General features: G+C 59.7%; 1 protein-coding gene across 3 annotated transcripts; it reads right to left on the reverse strand.

The window, feature by feature from the left end:
• Positions 1-526: 526 nt before the first annotated feature.
• On the reverse strand, positions 527-22,072 carry CALCOCO1 (calcium binding and coiled-coil domain 1). 3 transcript variants are annotated; one of them, XM_074935139.1, is made up of 15 exons: positions 22,009-22,072; positions 14,007-14,171; positions 12,938-13,040; positions 11,799-11,992; positions 11,112-11,270; positions 10,568-10,716; positions 9,699-9,789; positions 9,261-9,416; positions 8,281-8,535; positions 7,499-7,624; positions 7,042-7,137; positions 6,647-6,758; positions 5,044-5,258; positions 3,143-3,249; positions 528-1,053 (listed from the first exon to the last, which is right to left on the reverse strand). In XM_074935139.1, the coding sequence occupies exons 2-15, from the start codon at positions 14,166-14,168 to the stop codon at positions 849-851; spliced, it is 2,130 nt and encodes a 709-aa protein (XP_074791240.1). In that variant the 5' UTR covers positions 14,169-14,171; positions 22,009-22,072; the 3' UTR covers positions 528-848. The 3 variants fall into 3 exon arrangements, with proteins under 3 accessions (XP_074791241.1, XP_074791239.1, XP_074791240.1); XM_074935140.1 differs by lacking the exon at positions 9,261-9,416 and having other exon boundaries at positions 527-1,053; XM_074935138.1 differs by lacking the exon at positions 22,009-22,072 and having other exon boundaries at positions 527-1,053; positions 14,007-14,177.
• Between the last annotated feature and the right edge of the window lie 987 nt (positions 22,073-23,059).

Raw genomic sequence — 23,059 nt, forward strand, 5'->3', positions numbered from 1 at the left:
GGCAGGGAGCAGCACAAGGCAGCTGCCTTTGGGATCCAGGGCGGTGTCCATGAGGGGGTGGAATTCAGGCCCCTTTTAGCCTGAACTATGGGGCAGCCTAACCCCACTCAGCCCCCTCCCCTGCTCTGCTCTTACTGACCTTCTGCCCCTCCCAGAGCCCTGAGGGACCCAGGAAATCTGCCTAACCTCACCTGGCCTCACCTTCTCTGAACTGCCCCTCCACCTCCTGTATCTTCCAAAATCCAGTGCCCAGCAGGTCCCAACACCCCGCGTTTGGAGCCCCAGGGGAAACACTGGGGGAAGGGGGGGAAGACAGTGTGTCCCTAGGGCAGCCCGCAGCTCCAACACCCCCACCCCCAGCGAACCTTCCCCAGCTCTATGCAGCAGTCTCAGGTACCAGGAGGCAGATGGGAGTTGGGGACACCCCCCCGCCCCGGGGATTCCTATTACCCTGACACACAGCCCCACAGCCAAGGGGTGTGTGTGCCTGCCCCCCCCCCCCCGCAACTGATGAGCACTCAGCATCTGCAGTGGTTGAACCCATATTTGGGGGGTGGGAGCAACTCGCCCTATTTCAGCCTAAGGCAGCAGGGTGGGGGCTGGAGACCTCAGGCCTACAGACCTGCCTGGGAACAGCCACTAGGGGGCGTTAGTGCCCAGCTCCCCCCCGCCCCCTTCACTCCCTGCTCTCAGATGCCATGGAGGGCAGGAGGAGGGGGTAAAATCGCCCCCCAGCGTTCGGGGGAGCCCAGGGCACCCTGGTGTGGCTCCTAGGGGGTGAGCCAGCCTGGCAGTGCCTGACAGGAGGGTCCGGGGAGAGGCAGGGAGAGGCGGGGGCCACGGGGGTGTCACTCGAAGGCGAAGGGGTCGTGGGCGCTGAAGAAGAAGTGGCTGTCGACGTGCTCCTCCAGCGCCTCCTTGTCGCACTCCAGGGGGAAGCGCTCCTTGCAGATGGGGCACTCCTTCCACAGGCCGGGGGACGCGGGCAGGTCCAGCGGGGAGGCGCCCATCCCGCAGGGGCCCGGGTCCGACGGCTGGCGGCCTGTGATGCCGCTGCAAAGGGGCGACAGAGACAGAGGATCGGCACCCCTAGAGCTCGTTGCGCCCCTGAGCGGGGCCCTGGCAGTGCCCCCCGCCACCGGCCCTGCACGGAGGGCACAGCCGGGCCGGGGTTATTATGGGTCCCCCCCTCCGCTATTCCAGTTCTCCCCCCTCCTGATTCCCCCCATCCCCCGGGTTTCTCTTTTTGCTCCTTCCCTGTCAGACTCTGCAGAACACGGAGCAGCCCCCCAATTCCCTGCACAGGACCAACCCCCCACCCCCCACAGCGCAGCAGCCCCTCCCCCTTCTCAAAGGGGAGCAGTGGCCCCCTCAACCCAGAATTCCTTTTATTCCTCAGACACCCGTCTCATCGCCTCTGCACACAGCAGCCTGCACCCACCCTGCCCTTCCCTCGACACGTCATCCCACTGCACCCACCCCCTGCCCTATCCTGACTCCCCCATCCCGTCCCCCCGCATCCCTTCTGCCCTTCCCCCGACACCAACATCCAACCCTGCCTCCCCGCGACACGTCATCCCACTGCACCCACCCCCTGCCCTATCCTGACTCCCTCATCGTGTCCCCCCGCATCCCTTCTGCCCTTCCCCCGACACCAGCATCCAAACCTGCCTCCCCCCGACATGACATCCTACTGCACCCACCCCCTGCCCTATCCTGACTCCCCCATCCTGTCCCCCCGCATCCCTTCTGCCCTTCCCCGACACCAACATCCAACCCTGCCTCCCCGCGACATGTCATCCCACTGCACCCACCCCCTGCCCTATCCTGACTCCCCCATCCTGTCCCCCCGCATCCCTTCTGCCCTTCCCTGACACCAACATCCAACCCTGCCTCCCCGCGACATGTCATCCCACTGCACCCACCCCCTGCCCTATCCTGACTCCCCCATCCTGTCCCCCCGCATCCCTTCTGCCCTTCCCCCGACACCAACATCCAACCCTGCCTCCCCACGACAGGTCATCCCACTGCACCCACCCCCTGCCCTATCCTGACTCCCCCATCGTGTCCCCCCGCATCCCTTCTGCCCTTCCCCCGACACCAGCATCCAACCCTGCCTCCCCCGACACGTCATCCCACTGCACCCACCCCCTGCCCTATCCTGACTCCCCCATCCTGTCCCCCCGCATCCCTTCTGCCCTTCCCCCGACACCAGCATCCAACCCTGCCTCCCCCGACACGTCATCCCACTGCACCCACCCCCTGCCCTATCCTGACTCCCCCATCCTGTCCCCCCGCATCCCTTCTGCCCTTCCCCCGACACCAACATCCAACCCTGCCTCCCCGCGACACGTCATCCCACTGCACCCACCCCCTGCCCTATCCTGACGCCCCCCATCCTGTCCCCCCGCCGCAGCCACCCTGCCAATCCCCAACACTGGCATCCCACCCCACCCTCCCCCCATACCTCAATCCCATCCCCTCTGTATCCACCTGCCTGCCCATCCCACCTCTCTGCACTCAGCACCCTGCACCAACCTGCCCTTCCTTCTCCTGACACCCCCACTGCATCCCATCCCTCCCCCACACGGGTGCACAGACCCGCCCTTGCCTTGCAGCTGGGTGATTCTCTCTATTTCACTTGCAAATAGACCCCCCCCCCCGCCCCGCCCGCCTGTCTGCAGGAGAAAGGAATCTAATGATGCTGAAAATTGATTCAGAAATGCCCTGACACGGCCGTACATCTCCCAGCTCCGTGCTTGCCACTTTTATGGCCACTGGCTGTAAAAGTCACCGGCTCCCTGCGCCCACAGGGAAATTTATATATTTTTACTAACTAAGAGGAGGCTTGGAAAGCTGCCCCAATCCCCCGCTTCCCCTACTACCACCCCACTACTCTGCTCCCCTCCATCTGCCTCCCCATCCCCCCACCCTGCTCCCCTGCATCCTCCTCCCCATCCCCTCCCCCACCCTGCTCCCCATCCCCCCACTGCTCCCCTCCATCCTCCTCCCCATCCCCCACCCTGCTCCCCATCCCCCCACTCTGCTCCCCTCCATCCTCTTCTCCATCCTTTCCTTATGGGCAGGGCGAAGGAACAGACCCCCGCTCTGCTGACAGGCCCCAGCCGATATCCCCCCTCACCTTGCCATCTCATAGAAGACGCTGCCCAGCTCGGGCAGCAGCAGACTGGCCTCTTCCCCTCCGCTCCGCACGGCTGCCATCAGCACAGCCTTCTCGTCCTCCGCCTCCTGCAGTCAGAGCGAGGGTGAGAGCACCGGGGGCCAGAGTCCAGCCCTTTCCCCCCCTCCCAGCACTCGGGTGCCCCTCGCGCACAGGCATAGTGATTGTGCCCCCCCTAAGCAGCTGGGCTCCCCGGAAGAACAGTCCCGCTATGTGTCATAGGCCCTACACTGCTGAAGATGGATGGGGATTCTCCTTTACCTCCAAGGGCAGCAGGCTGGGCCCTGGGAGCACGGGGGTGTGAGTTTTATCCCCATTGCTGCGAGATCTCCAGCTGTACTGCTAGGGTGTGGGCTACCCCGATGGGTCTCTGTGAGGTTCCTGCCCCCAGGCTGTACGGGGGAATCATGGAGCCAGCAGCCGGGCAACCTCCCTAGCCCCAGCCCAGCTCCCCTTCAGGAGCCCCAGGGAACCCCAAATGCCTGGTGATCAGCTGACTGCCACATCCAGATCTCACCAGCCCAGAAGCCCCAGAGGGTTGGGAGCTGGAGCTTTGGTTTCAGCCTGCGGGGGGGAGCTACTGTGTTGTAACCAGATCCCCCCCAACACTGTTGCTTTCCTAGTGTAGACGGGCCCCAGCCCTGAAGGGCTAAGATCAGCCCCTCCTAGGGCTAGCGTTGCGAGGGCATCCTGCTGCTCTCGCTGCCCCCCTGGGGATGGAGGTGGGGGCTCCCCCAGCACTGATGCCGTGAGGCTGGCAGGGAGAAGTCCTCACTCCCCATGGGGCTGACCCCCACCCCCCACTTTCCCCAGCGGGAGGTGCTGGAGAGACTCCCCGGCACCCCCCTTTTCTGCCCGGCCATTAATGTTACTGCCTGTTCTATGGTGCCGATTATCAGAGGTTTGTCAGTTTTACGGGGCGGGTCTAAAAAGCCCCTTGCCCGACTCACGGCTGGAGGGACGGGGGAGGAAGAATCTGCCCCGTGAACGAACAGCGACTGCAGTGGGACACGGAGAGATTTCAAATGTGGGCCTGATCCCGAGCCTGGCACAGACGCCCCTTCCCCCCTGTCCTTAGGGGAGGGGGGGGGGGAGCTGACCCCAGTCCTGCGTGGGCTCCCAGCAGACAGCAGGGACCAGCTGAGCGGGCCTTTTGCTAGAGGCAGGTCCGGGCAGCTCCAGGGATCTTCCAGCTATCAGGGATGTGGTCGAGGGGAAAGCAGGAGGGTTTGGGGGGCTGGCAGATAACCCCTCCTCCCGGATGAAGCAGGCTCAGAAGCACCCTCAAAGCTGGGCTTTCTGTTGCCCAGGAAGGTGGGGGCCACCCCATCCACCTCCGGGCTTTAAGGTTCCAGGGATCAGAAGCTTGAAGCCCGTTGGATGAGACAGGGAGTGTGCCAGTCCTTTGTGCAGTACCACGCTTGGCGGGTCCCTGGGCACAACACCGGCAGATAATCACTGGGCTCGATTTGGGGGCTCGGCATGAGATGCGGCAGGGACTACTGTTCACAGGAGGGTGAACTGACTGGACTGGGGCAGAGTGGGAGGGGGGGCTGCACCGTGTGGGGGTCCCTGCCTCAATCTAGGGTGGATGTTCTGCATGGGCCAGGGGGCCACCGTTGGCAAGAAAGAAATGGCACCTGATGGTCACAAGAAAGCCAGGACTCCCGGGTTCTGTCCTTAGCTCCGGGAAGGAGTGTGGAAGAGTGGGGTAGCATAAGCAGCTGGCAGCCAGGACGCCAGGGTTCTACTTCCACCTCTGCCCCTGCTCGCTGTGTGACCAAGGGCGAGTCCCTGTGCCTCAGTTTCCCCCTCCACACTGCCCAGTGCTTCGGGGGGGTCCTCGCCCCCTGGGGACTCACTGAGTCAGAGCTGTTGTCCTCAGTGGCCTGCTTGATCTGGGTGGTGATGGGGGCCGGCTGGCTGATCACCACCCTGTGCATGGGCTCCCGCAGGCACGGCGGGGTCTTGGTGGCTGCTCGGTTGTCGCACAGGCTGTAGGGGCTGAGCTGGGTGTGGATCCTCATGTCCTCGGGGGACTCGTCCTCCGAGTCCGAGAGTGGGGAGTCCAGGGAGCCTGGGGAGGAGGGGAGGCCACAGGGTCACTTGGGCAGCCAGTGCCCCCTGCTGAGCAGAGCAGGGTGTGTGGGGTGCAGGGCATAGGGGGGACCCCTGCTGGGGGGAGGACCCTGGGGAGAGCCAGCACCGGGGGGGTGGGGGAGCGACAGCTGGCATTAGCACAGGGCAGCACTATGCTGGGTGGAGGGAGCAGCACAGGGCGATGTCAGGGAGGGAGAGAGGGGGTGGCTGCAGAGTGCACATAGCAGTGAGAGCGGGGCGGGGATGCAGGGGGGATGAACAGGGGTAACAGTGAGGGGGTAACCATCGGAGGTGCAGGGTCCCGGGGTGAGGCAGTGAAGTGGGGGCAGAGCAGGTCAAGGAGCGGACCTGGGTTGCCTGGGGGTAATGGGATGGGGTGGGGGGGACAGGAGGTAACAGGGCTAAAGGGGTCAGGGATGGGAGTAACAGGGTGGGGGGATTATGGGGATGGGGGAACGGGGATGGGGTAATGGGATGAGGTAACGGGGGTGGGGGGATGGGGGAACAGGGATGGGGGGGTAAAGTGGTGGGGGATGGGGTAATGGTGGTGGGGATAATGGGACGGGGTGGAGGCTATGGGGGGTTATGGGGAGAAGGGTAATGGGGTGGGGGACAGGGGGAACAGAAGTGGGGGGACTGGGGGTAACAGGGCTAAAGGGGTGAGGGATGGAGGCAACGGGGGGTATTGGGTTGAGATGGTTATGGGGGGATGAGGATAATGGGGGTGGGGGGATTATGGGGAGAAGGGTAATGGGGTGGGGGATGTGGGTGGGTGGATGGGGTAATGGAGGTGGGGATAAAGGTGGGAATAAAGGGATGAGGTGGGGGTTATGGGGAGAAGGGTAATGGGGTGGGGTGAGGGGGTAAAGGGGGGATGGGGGCAATGGGGGTAACAGGGATGGTGTAGGGAGGTAACAGCGGTGGGAGGATGGGGGTAACGGTGGGATGGGGAGGTAACAGGGGTGGGAGGATGGGCGGGATGGGGGTGGGGGAGTAACAGGGGTGGGATGGATGGGGGTAACAGGGGTGGGGTTGGGAGGTAACGGGTGGGAGGATGGGGGTAGGGGCATGGGGGTAACAGGGGTTGGAGGATGGGGGTGAGGGAGATGGGGGTAACAGGGGTGGGGTGGGAAGGTAACAGGTGGGAGGATGGGGGTAGGAGCACGGGGGGTAACAGGAGTGGGAGGATGGGGGTGGGGGAGTAACGGGGTGGGGTGGATGGGGGTAACAGGGGTGGGGTGGGCCGGTAACGAGTGGGAGGATGGGGTAGAAGCACGGGGGTAACGGGGAGGGAGGATGGGGACGGCTGGGGAGGTAACGGGGGTGGGGAGGAGCGGCACAGGGCGATGTCGGGGGGTTACGCACTCAGTGCCGTGGCCGCCGTCTCCTCCTCCTCGGCCACCGTCACTTCGCTCCACTTCTCGTCGGCCACCTTCTCCAGCCGCTCCTCCAGCTTACGGGCGTACTCCAGCAGCTCCTGGGGAGGGGGCAGCCGCCAGGGTCAGGATCGGCCCCGCCTGCGCCCCGGGCCCCAGGCCATGGGGAGATTGGGTGGGGACCCCGGAGGGGGCAGGGGCTTTGCCTGCCCCCACCCACTGCCCAGGCTGCAGGGTCCCTGCCTGACCCCAGGGCCCTGCCCAGCTCCTCTGCAGGGAAGGCCCTGATGGGGGCAGGGAATGTGGCTCATGTCACCCCCTCCTGATACCTTCCTGGCTCCGGGGTTCAGCCCCCTTTGATCTCTGACCCTGGCTGGCACCAACCTGTTTCTCCTCCTGGAGCTGCTCCTTCTCCTTCTCAGCCACCTTCAGGGCCGCGCGCAGCTCCTTGAGCTCCCGCTTGCTCTCCGACAGCTGCACCTGGGGCGGGGGGGAAGGGGGCACAGGCCCGTGAGAACTGCCCCAGGGCAGGGCGAGTGCCAATGGCCAGCCCTGCACCAGCCTCGGGAGGGAACCTCCATACCCCAGGCACCCGATCCCGCGGAACCCATGAGCGCCCCAATCCCTCCTCCTGTGGGGCAGGGCGCCCCCTCGCACCAGTGTGTGGCTTTCGGGGTAGGGCCTCCCCATGCCAGCTCTGATTCCTCCCCATATAGGGCAGGGACCGCCCCCTCCCACATGCCAGGGCCTCCCCATCACAGCTCTGATCCCACCCCCTACAGGGCAGAGACTGGGGCTCCCCTCTGTCCCAGGGGCAGTGCCCACCCTGCACTGGCCTTACCAGGCTGGAGTCCCTCTCGTGGGACAGTTCAGATTTCAGCGCCTGCTTCTGGGCTCGCTCCTCCTGCAGGTTCTTCTCCAGCTTCAGCACCTCGGCACTCAGCTTCAGGATCTTGTCCTTCTCTGCCTGCAAACAGTATGGGGCGTGCTCACGGGGGGCCAGCGCTCGCCCGCCGTGGGGGGCCCAGCACATCTCCCTAGCTAGGCTTGGATGGAAGGACTACAAATACCCAGTGCAGTGTGAGGGGCGCTGTGCTGCAGGGAGCAGGGCGAGAGGCTCAATAGGGGGCGCCCTCCCCTCGCAGCCAGTGCTGGCCCCAACGCGGTGCTAGGGGGCGCTGCACTGCAGGAAACGGGGCAGGGGGCTCAGTAGGGGGCACTGTCCTCTCTGATAAGAGGTTTAGGGGGTTCTGGGCTGCAGAGAGCAGGGGGATTAGTACAGGCTATTCTCCCCTCATGCTGTACTTCAGGGAGCTCAGTAGGGGGCGCTCTCCTCTCAGCCAGTGCCCAACCCAGTGCAGCCCTAGGGGGCGCTGTGCGGAGACATAAACCAAGTTCTGAGCATTGTGTGGGTCACGACAGGGGGGCTTTTCCCAAGGCCTGGACATGCTCGCCCCAGCTCCCTGTCCACCGGTCACTGAGACAAGCCCAGCTAGGGGATGCACTTTCACTTCCTATCCTAAACTGCTGCTGCATTGGCAGTACCCCATCCCAGAGGTGGCTGCACCCCAGCAGTGGCTGCACCCATTCAAGTGAGAGGCCCGGCGGGGTGGGGGTTGGCACCTCTATGCTCTGCAGCAGGTTGCTCTTCTCCTTCCACCACTGGCCTTTCCCCTCCTTCCATTTCAGGGTCATGTCCGCCAGCTTGATGTTGGTCTCGGCTGACTCCAGCCGGCTCTTGTGCAGGTCCGAGATGGTCCGGTCCCGGATGGAGGAGGCGCTGGCCAACTCCTCCCCCAGCAGCACCACTTTCTGCTGGCTGGCAGCAAGGAGGTCCTGGGTGGAGCGGAGCTGCTCACACAGCGCTTCCAGCTGGGCCTGGCCGGGCAGGGAAAGGCAATGAGGGGGGATCGGAAACAATGAGTGGGATGGAAGAGGCCAGCTGGGCTCTGCCCCTGCATCCCACCCCCAAACACAGTGACAAGGGAGCAGTTGAGGGCATTTAAAAGACTGTTAAAATTCTTTGCCGTTAGCATGCGGAACTCCCTGCTACAGGATGTCATCAAGGCAAACTGCTCAATTAGGTGCAGGGTAGCTCTGAGGTCTATGCACCAAAGACAAGCCGGAAATAGCTGGCCTTCCTCTAAGCCAGGGTTCAAATCCCATTAGGGCTAATGCAGGCTTTCTGAGGAGCCTGGAGACTTCCCTCCTGGCAGAGATCTTCAAAATCCTGCTCCAGGAGGGTACCAAAGATCCTGCGGCGCTTTTCACGTGAGCAGGGTTTGGGCTGCTGCCTTCTTGGTAAAACGCTATCCTGTTACTACTCTCCATACCCCAGAAGTGGCTGCATTTCAGGAGTCAGTGGGAAAAGAACTCAGGAGTCCTGGCTCCCTGTCCTCACCCCTAAAACACACACAGGCACCCACAGCCGGGAAAGAGAACCCAGGAGTCCTGGCTCCCATCCCCCTGCTCTTGCAGTGACACCACTCTAATCCCCTCTTTTCCAGGGGAAGGGCTGGTGAATGCACACACCCAAGCAGAGGGAGGGGGGAGCGGAGGCTGCGCCCTGGCACCGAGGGGGGCCCCCCACCCCGGGCACTCACCGTCCTCTGCTGTGCGGCTGCCAGCTTCTGCTGCAGCTTGCTGATGTCCTCCTGCAGCACCAGGGCCTGCGACACCTTCTCGCCGTGCCGGGTCTTGGCCAGCAGCAGGTCGCAGGCCAGGTTCCGGCTCTCCTGCTCCGAGGCCTGCAGCTTGACCTGGGGGGTTGGGGTGGGGGACACCTGATCCTCACGTGCCAGCCCAGAGAATCCTGAGGGGGGGTGGGACCCACCTCCCTTCCCTCTGGGGTGTCCCCTGGGGATGGGGCAACCCTGCCACTCTACGCATGTATGGAGAGAGACCCCCCACTCCTGTGTGTGTCTGAGGGGGAGGGGAGGGACCCCAGCTCCTCTGCTCACCCCAGCTAGCTCCACCACCAGCAAGTCACCCCTACAAGCCCCGCCCCGGGTCCCCCCATTGTGGGGCACCGCAGTGCTCACCTGGTAATGCTCCTTCTCGGCGTTCTCCTCCTTGAGCTGGTGGTGGATCTGCTCCTGCTCCCGCACCAGGGACTTCACCGTGTCCTTCATCCTGGGAGGGGGGAGAGACGGACAGACAGGCAGGGTGAGCCCCGGCTCGGCTTGGGGCACTGCCAGCTACAGAGGTGAGGGGGCGGGTGAGGCGCAGCGAGGGGGCCGGGCAGACCCATTGCTGCCGGGTCAGAACCCCAGGGGGAGGCTGTGTCCTGCAGCCCCGCTAACGGGTCCCCTTTAGTCAGCACGGCCTGGGAACACGGGGCACTGCAACCCCACTCCCACCCCAGAGGCTGCACCCCGACGGCACATCAGAGTCCACGCCACTTGGGGGGGAGGGAAGAAAGGAGAGAGCACCCCACACTGAGCCCCCACCCTACTCCCTGGAGCACAGGACATCACGCCCTAGGGCATCAGCCTATTCTCACTCAGGGCAAGAGCCCCCCCAAACAGCTGGCCTCTTCCGCTTCCCGCAAGACCCTGGGTTTGGCCTCAGCGGTCACCCATCCAAGCGCTGACCAGGTTCAACCCTGCTTAGCGACTGGACGAGATCGGGGAGGAGGTGGGGCCGGGGCGGGGATTTGGGGAAGGAGTTGGAATAGGGGCAGGGAGGGGGCAGAGTTAGGGCGGGGCAAGGGAGGGGTGGGAGAGGGCAGGGCAGGGGCGGGGCCTCGTGGAACGGGTGGAGTGGGGGCGGGGCCGGGGGAAAAGGGGGGTTGAGTACCCACTGGTGGGAGCAGAAGTCGGCACCTAGGCTGCCTCCCTGCCTGCCAGTCCACAGCACTGACCCTAACTCCCCTCCGCACGCCTGCTGACCCCCGCCCACTGCTGCTCACCTGTCCAATTCCACCTCCTTCTGCAGCACCTTCTCGCTCAGGGCCTGAACGTCCTCCTCCAGCTCCTGGATGCGGGCCAGCTGTCCCGCCTGCTGCCGGCTCAGCGCATCCCGCTCCTCCATCACGGCTGCATGGGAGCTCGAGAGATCCTGGGAGAGGAGCCGCCGGGCGGGGCAGGGAGGGGAGGGGTGAGCCGAGATCAGGGACACAGGATCAGCACAGAGTCTGGGTGCTCTGGCAAGGGGCAGGGAAGCCCAGGGACCCCCCCCCCCCACCCCCAAGCTGGAGAGCCCCTTTGGAATTTGGGGCTAAGCCCGTGGGTAGCAGGGTGGGGGGAATGCAAGGAGGAATATGGGGTCCCCTCCTAGGTGGGCGTCTCCCGGGAGGTAGCCCAGCCCAGTGGCCTGAACACAAGAGCCAGGAGACCTCATTCACCCACGTGCGTGCCTCAGTTTACCCCCAGTGTGATGGGCGACGGGAAGCAGGGCAACCCAGTGGCTGTTGCCTGATAGGGCTCGGTGCCTGCAGGGGGCACCCCACACACCTTGTACTGCTCGGCCAGCTTGGTGTGCTCATCCCGCATGGTGCCCAGAGCCTCCTCCAGCTGCTCAATCCGGGCCTGCAGCTCTTTCACCTCCTCCTCCAGCTGCAGTTTCTCTCGCAGCAGCCTGCTGTGCTCCTGCTGGCTCTCCTCCAGCTGGTTCTGGGGGGGAATGGGACCCACAGGGACCGGCATTTTAGTACGGACAGAGGGGGCAGGCACTACACTCACCCCAGTCCCCAGGACATGGCAGGACGCACAGGCAGGCAAGGGGTTAACTCAGGTAGGCAGAGCAAGGGACTGGTGGTGGGGGCTCTTATCACAGTCGGGAGGTCGTTCTGAAGGGGCAGAGCTGATGGAGGGCGGGGCCAGGGCTAAGCTCTGCCCCATTTCCCAATGCAGTTGTTACTGCCTGCCCTGCAGGGAGAAAAGCCTGGCAGGAGGGGAGGGTTTTGAGTTGACCAGGACATGGCCAGGTGCCCTCTTGGGCAGAGCAACAGCTGATCTCTCCTGTTGCCCTCCACCTTGTGCACTGGGTGAGCTCACAGCCTAACCAGGCCCAGGGGAAACTGAGGCACAAACCTGGGAAGTGACTTGCCCAAGACCACTGGCAGAGCTGGAACCAGAACCCAGGTCTCCGGGCACCCAATCTGGTGCTCTACCCACTAGGCACTACTGACCCTTCATTACCTGCAGCAGGGTGGCCTTGGGCACCACCAGCAACATGTCCATGTTGCCCTCGTCATCCTCCTCCAGTGTGACGAGCTCGTCCATGGGCCGGGGCTCGCTGAACTGGAAGGGGCTGCTCTGGCCGCGCACCTCGCCACGGCGGTCCACGTAGCGGAACTGGTACTGCTGGGCCCCCGGCTTGGGCAGGTAGCTGGCTGCAGCAGGACAAACACGGCCCAGCATCAGATGCCTCTGCCCCACCGCTGTTAGGGCCTTGCCAGGAGGCTGACTGCCTCCGGGTTGGGACTTGGATGCCCCATAGTCTGGGGCTAGCTCTGGTCCCTGGCTCTCCCCTGACACGTCTTGCCCACAGCAACTGCCCCGCACTCCTGAGTCCTGGCACCAGTGTGGTCGGTGCCATGGCAGAGCGGCTGGCGAGTGCCTTGTCAGCAGAACACATTGGTCACAGAGGTGCTGCTCCCCAGCCAGTCCACCGCCCCCTGGCCTTGAGCCTAGTCTGTATGGCCTGCTCTGGCCTGGCCTCTCTCAGCTCACTCCGGCTTGGCCTCTCTGACAACCAGCGGGTAGTGCCAAAGGTCGACGATGCTCGTTCCATCAGGGGCTGCTCGGAGACCTGCTATCCCATTCCAGTCCCGGCCTCGCTCCTTCCCCCTGGCTGCCTCCTGCACCCCTTCCTAGGATCCTCTCTGCTTTACCCCCATCCCTCCCCTCCCCTCCCAATGCCCCCTGTAGTCACTGCATCATACGCCCAGGCAGGGGGGCTTCAGTGAGCATTTGGCTTTGCAGCATGCCTGGAGGCCGGACGCCACGCTAGTTGGGCCCATGGGCCCGATCTGGTGGGGATACGGGGCTGGATCTGCCCATGGGTCTGACCCAGCAATGCAAGGTGATATTGGGCTAGAGGGCCCGCTGGCATGACCATGTCTATCAGGGAGGCCGGGATACCGGGCTAGATGGGCCCTTGGTCCGACAAGCCACGGCAAACCCTCCGAAACCCAAACCTTCTCCCAGGGCTGCCACCCCTTCTGGCCTTTGCTCCGGCTGCTCACTGACTGACCCCCCACGTCCGAGCTCACCCTCCCACAACCCCCACGCACGTGATCTCTGTACCCCTGCTCCCCCGGAGCTCGCCTCCCTACCATGGAACTGGACGCTGGAATGGACGGGCGCCCCCTCCGCGCCTCCGTCGGGCACCACGCACCACACGAAGGTGTAGTAATCCCGCACGGACGAGGCTTCCACCTGGACAGACAGACGCAGGCAAGAAGGTGTCTGAGGAATCCCTGGCATTAGCTAAGCACTTCTCTAGCGCTCATCAAGTGCCAGTGTCACTGTCCTCATTGCGGGGGACTGGGAGGGGCTATCACAGCAACGGGCGTCTATGCTGCCTACTAAGCCTGGGCTCTGACCCAGGTTTAAGCCCAAGCCCCGCTTCCGTCCACACACAGATCTGTCTGACTCGGGGCAGCAAGCACTCAGGACCCGGGTCTTACAGCCCTGCTGGGGGTGGGGGTGGGTCACAGCCAAGGCGCGTCGTTTTGCAGTCTGCATGCAGCTCAAGCGGCAGACCCGAGTCGAAGGTCTGCACGGCACAGCATGGGCGTGTGAGCTCGGCTGCGACACCCGGGTCCGGCAATTGTAAGCCCAGGTTTACCATGCAGCGTGGATGCTTGAGTGCGGGCTTGGAACTGCTGAAACCTCAAGCCTGGGTCTGCCTAGCTGTTACACAGCACAGGAGGGCAGTATCATTCCCCTGCCCGCCCCTGTTTTACAGATGGGGAAACTGAGGTACATGAAGGGGAAGTGACTTGCCAAGGCTGGCCACCAGGAATAGGAGCCTGGTCTCATGAGTCCCAGGCCAGCGCTCTAGCCATTAGGCCACGCTACCTCGTTTTGCTTTTGCATGCAGGGAAAAGCAGGAGGCTTGGTTGACTTGTGGGTGAATTTCAAGGTGGCCTGCAGAAGTGGGCCCCTCCTTTCACGAGCACGCTGCGGGCTCAGCGCAATGGAACAGCAGAGAATGCAATAGGAGGGGAAGCCTGTACCCCAGGTGATGAGGAGGCCACCCACACACCCTGCGCCTCCCCATCTCAGCCTGATTCACTGCCTGATCAGAACACTTGCTGCGTGGCCCCCACCGTGGGGACAGCTACAGGGGAGATCCCAGCTAAGGCATCCAGCTCCCATCCGCCTCTTTCTTCCCAGTACCTTGAATATCCCGATCCAGTCGCGGGCCGACGGCTTCATGCTGGGGGGCAGGGTGTAGTGGCACTCGACCTTGGTGTTGGGCACGTAAGTGCGGGCCACGTTGAGGAAGGCCATGGTAGGGTGGGCCTGTGCCTGCGGCTTGCTGGGAGACACCTCCTCCATCCTCTTCATCGGGGTGGAAGGTGAAGAAGGACAGTGTGACAGTCTGTAACCCAATGTTCACCCTTTCTACAAGACTATGATAAATTTTGTACATAGTATGCCTTGTGAGGTATTATTCAAAAACTCATAATATGCTGACCATTATTGTCCTGGTAAAAGGTGTGTGACAACATTGTATGTAAAGTTATTCAATTCTACTGTATGACATTGCAGAGACATGTTCCAAGTTTAGAAAGGCAGCCACACAGTTCCACAGAGACAACAGGCAAACTGATGCCTCAGCTAGGTGTCAACAAAATCAAATGGACCATCACCTGGGTAAGTGGCCATTCTTTGGCAGGCAAAAGGGTGTGAGTGAGAAATCTACATTTTGGCAAAGAAAGTGCTGGAGGTTCCCATCTCCTGCTGTCTCCTGAACCTCAGCTGGAGATGATTCTCAAAGAAAAAGAGAACTGTAAGAAAAGGGAAGAAACTCCCCTAAAGATCTCTCCTTTCTTCTCTACTCACGGCATCGACAACACTTGAAGGACAAAGGAAGGGATCCAGTCAGAAAGGAATTCAGCCAGTGAGGCTGCTAGAAGATGTAGTGAAGAAGACTTTGCTTTGAAATCACTTAGCTTGTTAAGTTAGATGTTAGTTGCGTTGTACCTTTAATTTCTTTGTAACCAATTCTGACTTTTATGGCTCATTACTTGTAATCACTTAAAATGTATCCTTCTGTAGTTAATAAACTTGTTTTATTGTTTTATCTAGACCAGGGTGTTTGGATTGAAGTATTTGGGAAACTCCATTTGAGATACCAGGGTTTGTGCATACCATTTTCTATTAATAAAATGATGGACTTTATATGAGTTTGTGGTGTCCAGGAGAGAGCTGGGCAGTACCAGATGCACATTTCTGGGGGAAAGTCTGGGACTGGGAGTTTCAGTGTAATTCAGGGGTGGTTGGCTGTAACACTCTTGCAGTGTAGCTGTGAGTGAGTTACATGTGTGTGAGCAGACCAGGAGTGGTTGCTCTCACAGCGAAGCCGTGTAAAAGGCACCCCAGATTGGAGAATTGAGGGGACACAGTTGCTCAACAGTCCAGATTGTACCCCGGGAATGTCACAGGTGGGAGGGAAAAAAGTGATGGGAAAGGGGCAGGATGGGAAAATCCCACCCTGGACCAGCCTGGGATACCCTGAAAGTCACTGCTTCCCTACATGCCATGGGTACATCCACGGAACTCATCACTGTGGGCACCTCATGGGCATGGATGCATTTAGCTTCCCAGCCTGCAGGAAGCAGGGCAGTGCCACTGTCTCTATTTTACAGAGGTTCCTGGGCACACAGGGAGTCCATTTCAGAGTGGGGAATTGAACCCAGGAGTCCTGGCACTCAGGCACCTTTGGAGCTGGACCCCCAAGACCACACATATTTCAGACAGAGAGGGACCTTTGTCTATCTTTTTAACTCTGGTTAGTGGCAAGGGCACTAAACTGGGACTCAGGGCACTTGGGTTCTGTTCCCAGCTCTGCCTCTGACCTGCTGTGTGACCCTGGGCAACTCACTTCCTTGCTCTGTGCCTCAGTTTCTCCTCCCACCCTGTGAAATCTTTGGCACAAGGATGGTGGCTTGCACCTAGACTCGTAACCTTGGCTGGGGTCTACCTAGGAATTAACACAAATCCATTGACAAAACAGATCAGGTTGCCCCGTGGTGCCCCGTGCCCATCCAGCAAAACGCAGACCTATGACAGCCAGGAAACCTAGAGTAAAGGTACACACCAATGTAACCTTAATTCTGCCCTTTCTGAGCGATGACCCAGGGTGCCCAAAAGACACGTACTTGCACTCTGCCTTTGCAGCTTGTGCCCATGCCCAGGGAAGAAGCATGCGCCAGCTGCAGCACAGAATCCAATGCAGTCTCTTTACCAAGGTGAAACTTGTGTCCAGGTGAGCTGGACTGAATGGGTGCTGCCTATGCCCCCCCCAGGCCCGGACAAGGTGCCTCCACCACAAAACCAACCCCACACCCACTGTATTTTACAACCTTTCCCCTCAAACACAACACTGTCACTCACCCATCAGGACATGCCCACCCCACCCTCGTACACCACCTCACTGCTGACGACCCCCATGGCAAGAAGACCCCCGTGCCCTTCTGCTGACACATGCTTCCCAGCTCAGCACTGGAATGAGACAAACAGCATCTCTCAGAATGCATATGCACCGTTTTCCTGTCCTCACACACGTGGGGCGAGGCATGGGCAGAGGTGCTCAGAATCTCTGCAGGGCAGGGCACCCCCATATTACCCCCTCATCACAATCACAGCTCTGCCCAGCTTCTCCAGCTAATCCCTCCACCATTCCACATAGCGCCACCTAACAACAGCGAGCACAGCTGGAGCGCACACAGATAATGCCTACTGGCTACCACCAGCTCCAGAGGGGCAGAGTTAAGGCTGTGTTGGGGCGTCCCTTCACCCTGCCTTTTCTGGTTGTCCAACGTTTGAGTCCTGCTGGATGCGCAAGAGACCCAACAGGCAACTTCAGCTCTGTGTTAACCAAGTTTTTTGTCCGTGAATTTCCTAGTTTTCCAACCAGAAAGAGAAACATTTTTTGTAGGAGTCAGGGGTCAGGCAGGTCGTTATAGCTGTCTCCTAAGTTTGTAGCCAGCGTGTTGCTGGCTGGCAAGCAGGCTACGTGATCCTACGAGCTCCTGTCCCTTTTGGCACAGAACCACAGGTCATGCTGTGAAATGTCTGGAAGGTGGCGCTGCTAACAGGGCAGTGAGGGAAATCTCATCCCTGGCCAAAAATCTGACTATTTTATTCCGTGGTGGTTTAGTTTCAGTAGCTTTACACAGTGCAGTCTCTCTCCTTCTCCACCCCCATTTCTCACATAAGGTAGCGCCCCCACCCCCATTTCCAGCTTCCCCTCCCCCGTCCTGCCCCATGAAGTCATTCAGGACCATTCCTTGGCATGTGAGAAGCCATGAGCACGTAAGAAATTTGTTCTACGTGTATCACATGCAGCTGCTTATGGGAGGGCCACACATTTCTCAGTTACAAAGGCTGCGCTGGACCCCAAACTGCCCCCTCCAGGCACTCCCTGCTCTGGCGAGGCCCCTGGCTCGCCCAGCTTCCAAGCTGGCCCCCTGGCCAGCACCACGCAGGGGTGCTGTCACCTTAACTTTGAATTGTCTGATTTTCAGAGATTTCAATGTGTGGTGTAGTCAGGGCCCCTCCAGAATCCAGTTTACATCTGTTGGGAGAAGGGCTCAGACCCCTTAGAATAACAGGGCCCCCAAGATCCCGGCACACACACATGGAGTGGGGGAGGACAGGGAAAGGGGCTCAGACCCCTTAGAATAACAGGGCCCCCAAGATCCCGGCACACACACGGAGGGGGGAAGGGCAGGGAAAGGGGCTTGGTCTCCTCACTCCAGAGAGACAGGGCTTAGTGGATCCCAGCACACACATGGGGGCAGGGGAGGGGCTGAGATCCCTTAGAACAGCTGGGCCCTCAAGAACCTAGCACACACAGGGGCAGAAAGAGGGACTCAGACCCTCTCGGAGGAGCAGGCTGACACCTCCCTCCCAAGATCCTGGTACACACATAGGGGGGAGAAGGTGGGGCTCACATGCTCCCACATCCCTAGTCACCCCATTTACCCTACCGCTCCCCCATGTCTCCCCTCCCCATGTCCCACCCCTCCCCGGAGCCCCCAACCCCTCTCCGCTCCCTGCCACCCATCCCCATTACTCCCATGATTCCCCTTCCCCAGCACTCTCCCAACCCCTGGCCTGGCGCAGCAAGCATTCCCGTGTCATTCCTTTTCCTTTCAAAAAGAGTTTGCGCCCTTCTCAGTTCCCTGCTGTCCTGGGATTACAGTTCCCAGCAGTAACAGAAACCCTTCAACCGAGGCAGACAGTTGCACCTGGCCTGTAATTCGTCCTCAGAGATCTGCCACGGGTAGCTTTCAAAGTTGCAATACCTGTGGGGGTTGCTCAGGGTCACAGCCCACCCCCTCAACCCACCACGTCAAGTGCAATCACTATGGCTAGAAATCGTCTTTCTGCGCACGTGCTTTGCAAGTTCTTCGGCACACGAGTGTTTCGCAACCCCTAATGCAGACAGCCTAATTCTGCCTTTAATAGTGCTTTCAAAATTGCCTCCCCCAAGGAGCAGTGGGGGCCACACACGAGCTGAGTTAACTGTCGGGTGACTGAGCTCAGCTGGGGACGATCAGAGACACAGTCTGAGCCTCAGGTGTGTGCCCCTCCCACCCCCACCACGTTGGTAGAATCTGTTGCCTTGATGAAATACTGTGGGTTTTTCAGGTGGCTGTATTTTGGGGACCCCCTGTTCAAATGACCCCAAATTTGGATCATTTACCCGACCCTGCAGCCCCAGGGGGCATGTCACATTTCAAGAGAATCCAAGAGAGCATTTGACTTAGAACAGTCAACCTTTAAACAAAGGGTTCTCAACTTTAATCGCAGGAGCTAGCTCTTCTATTGTGCCTTTCACCCATGGATCTCGAAGCTCTTTACAAAGGAGGTCAGCATCATTCTCTTCATTTCACAGCTGGGGAAACTGAGGCACAGAGCAGGGAAGGGACTTGCCCAGGTCACCTAGTTGGCCAGGTCTCCAAGTCCCCGTCCAGTGCTCTAGCCAGTATGCCCCAGAAAATACAGCCCTATGGAACCAGGTGAAGTTGGCCACCACACTGGGGGGAGCAGATGCGTCTACTGCCCTGGGCACGGATGCTGTGGCACAAGGGGAACCGCATTGGTTTTAAGAAACGCTGCTGCGAGGTGAGAGGACAAACACGACCCCGCTCCCCTGGCCCCGCCCTGGCCTACCAGCAGTATCTGGGTCTCATCCCGCCTCTCCAGCATCAGATCCCAAAGTGCTTTACAAGTGGTGTATACTAGGATCGCTCTGATTGCTGCCCTGGGGCGGAGTCCACACCAGTGCAATAGAGGACAGGAAGTGGAGTCTCCAGTGTTACCAACTCTCATGATTTTGACATGAGTCTCATGATAATGATTGTTTTCCTTAAAGCCCCAGCTTCTGGAGTCAAGGGGATACGTGATGATTTCAGCCTTTCTTAAAGAAAAAGTATGTTTCCAGCCCCCGTGGCAGTGGAGAAAGCTTCCAAATGTGACCCCGGTGCACCGCAAAGGCTCAACAAGCAGAAGGCCAATAAGAAGAACCCAAACGCTAATATTTTTACATAACCTCAGGATTTTTGGTGAGCCTGACTCATGATGTTTGAACATTTGGGGTTGGCGAAACTGAGTCTCACACCCAGCTGGGGAACACACGGAAGAGCCCCGGCTCTTGTGAAAGCGGTCACAGGATGCTTAGCAACAGCAAAAGAGCCAGGCCCTTGATTTTACATCTCAGCTGGAAAGTGGCGGCTCCAGCACCTGGCCGGGGCATCGGTTCAGGACAGCTTAGAGCACTCTGGGGTCTTTGTATTCTGTTTGTACAGGACCTAGCGCAACAGGCGCTTGGTCCATGACTGGGCCTCCGAAGTGCTACCACGATACAGAAATAATAACAGCACCCCTTGCTTTATCACTAGAATCATTTCCCTCAGAAGCCTAGGTTTTTCTGGAAAGTCTCCCCTCCAAGCACTGTACAGGCCCAGTACTGCTTAGCTTACAAAACACAGCAGGGACAGAACACCACATCAGGGCTGCAAGCTAGGCACAGGGAGAGAGACATCTGGTCCTGTCTACACAGCAGCTGCAATTAACTCAGCAGCTAGATTGTCTCGTCAGAGCCATGGCCAGGGTGAGGTTGCATCTACACAACAAGTTAACAATGTGGTAACAGCCAAGAGACTCGTACACAGCACTGATGGGGCTGTAAACATCTTCAGAGGGGTTCACTGCAAAGGGGGGTGACCCCAATTTCCTCTCTGACCCAGCCAAAATCCTCGCTCGATGATCCCATGTGACAGAGGCGCCCTGTAACTTGGTGCCTTCCCTGCCATCATTAGACTCTCCGCACACTGGCGCCTGTGTGCATTGATCTTGCGTGGCGAGTGTCCCAGTACATTTGAATGAGATCCCCAAAGAGCGCCTGCACCAATTAAAATCCCCGGTGCAGTGATGCCTGGGCGGAAGATCTGCTGGGAGGGGGCATGGCCTAGTGGATACAGGATAGGATTAGCATTCCGGGGATCTGGGCTCCAGTGCCAGCTCACACCCTGCTCTGCTGGGTGACCTTGTGTTAGTCATTGCCTCTCCGTGCCTCAGTTTCCCCATCTGTAAAATGGGGATAATGAAACTGACCTCCTTTGTAAGCACTGTAAGACCCACCGATGATAAGAGCTAGGTATTAACATTAGCTCCTTTATAGAGTCCTGTTATTACTAACTTCCTCTGATATAAAATGAATCTCTGAGGATCTTAAGGCTAGCAGGGTGCCGGCTGTGGCTAGAGAGTGGAATTAAGGCAGGACAACTGGCTTCTACTCCTAGCTCTGCTATGTGACCTGGGGCAAGTCACTTCCCCACCGCGTGCCTCCATTTCCACTCCCACCCTTTGCCTATGGAGACTCTGAGCTCTTTGGGGGCAGGAACTGTCTCTTTGTGACCACAACAGGGCCCTGATTTCCCTTGGGGCCTCTTGGCCTTGCTCTCCTGGGAATCCTGCACAATCACTGCTCAAAAGCGCTCGTGGCCTGGGCGAGACACCTCATGATCAGCCCCACAAGCCCAGACAGCGCACGGCTGGCGTGGGACCTCCTGGGCATCATCCAGCCAAGTGCCTGAAGCTACAGTACATTCCTTTCCCCTCCCAGGAGTCTGCTTCTCCAGTTGTGCCACGCCAGCCATGTGCAAAACAAATCCCAGCTGCTGCCTGCCAGCCATCCTCTCCGCTCACCTGGCTGCCAGGAACAGGGGGAGGATTCCTTGACGCTTGCACAAGGCAAGCGGCGTGCACCAGCCTTGTGCAAGGCCGGGTCCAAGGAGAGACAAGGAAAAACCACCTCCCAGCTTGGCAAGAGAAGAAAAGACCTGGATCCCCCGCGGGTTTCGGGGAAACTCTTCCCCCTCCCCGCCCCTGCCCTTCTTGCTCAGAATAAAAGGCTTTCAAAAAATCAAACGGCTCCAAACCAAAGCGATAAAGGAAACTCGTGTTCAGAAACCCAAAGCCACAGGCGTGCTGGGGAAGGAAGCTGCACAAGGGGGGAACTTGCGCGGGGGGGGGGCCCCGCGGGGGATGAAGATCGCCCTGATGCACCAGCCCCAGGTGCAAATACAGGCATGGGAGAGATTCTTTGCTCTTTAATACCATAGGGGTGGCTAATCTCTGGGTTCCCCAGGGCCAGGGGCATCCAAGGGGCTCAGGTCCAACCAGGCAAACATCTCAGCCAGGCAGGTCCCAGCAGCCAGGGGAGATGGGGGTAAAGCAGTGGAAGGCGGCTTAAGCTGGGGGGGGGCTTAAGCTGGGGGGGAGGGGCTGTCAGCTGTGGTGGGAGGGGGGGCGAGTTTCCATCTCCTGGGCTGTCCCCTTACAGAGGCTGCCTTCCCTGCAGCAGGGAGCCCAGCCGCCCAAGGCCTCGAACACAGGCCAGGCGAGCCTGAGATCAGGGGGCTGCTGGATTCCAGGGTACCCTGGCTACAGGCACAGCCCTCGCGGGGGGGGGGGGGGAGCACGCATCGTCCCCAGCGAGCCCCTGGCACGAGGCTGCACGGTGCAGAAAGGGAACTGCCCCTCACCAAAAGCCCAGACCCACCCCCTCCCCCAGGCAGCAGCAGAGGAAGGAGTGGGGGAGCCGGGGCCTGAGATGGGGAGAAAAGCAGAGGCGCCCCATTAAATAAAGAAGGTCTCTTACCCTACAGAGCAATCAGCTGTTCCACTAACCTTTTACCAACAACAAAAACACCACTCAGCCCAGCAGGGGGCGGGGGGAAGGGGCGGCCCGGGGGATGCTGGGAGTTGTAGTTCCCTCTGGCCACCTGGCGCTAGGGTGGGGTATGAGGGGAGACTGCAGCTCCCAGAGAGCCCTGGGGGGGAGGGAGCCCAAGCGCATCCTAGCCAGGGAATCTGGGGAGTGTAGTTTGCCCAGCTGGGAAGTCCAGGCAGAGAATGGGCAAGGGGACTTCAACTCCCAGGGTGCAACGGGCTCCCAGGGGCCATGGAGGCATTGGGTATTATTCAGGGAGGAGTAAGGTTTCAAGTTGTTCAGGGCAGAGCCATACCCAGCTGGGAGCTCGAGCGGCCTCTGTCCAGTGGGGATGGGCCTGGCTGCTCTTCTGCAGGTTATCACCTGACCCCCTGTCCCTGGGCTACTGTGATGCAACAGCAAACAAAAGCTGCACACACACACAATGCAAAACAAACTGAGCACACACAATGCACCCGCAAACGAAGTGCACCCACCTTGCAAAGCTAAGCAAAATGCACACCCATTGCAACACCACCCAAAAGCTGCACGCGCCATGCAATACAAAGTCAACACACAAAATGCAACACCAAACAACAGCTGTGCAGACAATGCAACGCCAAATGAAATGCGCGCACACATTGCAACACCAAACAAAAGCCGCACACATAATGCAACAAACACGGAGCCCACAAAATGCAATGGAATACAAACTGAACACGTAATGCAGCACCAAACAAAAGCTGTACGCACAATGCAACATCAAACGAGCTGTAGACACAATGTCACACAAATTGAACAGATGCTGCAACACCAAAGAAAAGTTGTACCCACAATGCAACAGCAAAAAAGCTATGTACACAATGTGCACACTTGAACATCCCACTGCACACAATGCAACACAACAGTCGTCTAGCATTTTAGTAACTGTATTTCCCCAATGAATCGCAGAGCTAATATGTGTGTTTCCTCTCACTGGATTCAACAAACAAACTAGACA

Source organism: Natator depressus, chromosome 20, assembly GCF_965152275.1.
Source record: "Natator depressus isolate rNatDep1 chromosome 20, rNatDep2.hap1, whole genome shotgun sequence".
Classification (NCBI taxonomy): Eukaryota; Metazoa; Chordata; order Testudines; family Cheloniidae; genus Natator; species Natator depressus.

What these genes read in the sequence shown, in the direction of transcription:
- CALCOCO1 (XM_074935138.1), bottom strand. Translation starts at nt 14,177, where the DNA reads ATGAAGAGGATGGAGGAGGTGTCTCCCAGCAAGCCGCAGGCACAGGCC. An exon ending in ACTGGATCGGGATATTCAAG is followed by an intron (nt 13,041 to 14,006) that starts GTACTGGGAAGA and finishes CTGTCTGTCCAG; the next exon opens with GTGGAAGCCTCGTCCGTGCG. An exon ending in AGCTCCAGGAGGAGAAACAG is followed by an intron (nt 6,759 to 7,041) that starts GTTGGTGCCAGC and finishes CCCCCTCCCCAG; the next exon opens with GAGCTGCTGGAGTACGCCCG.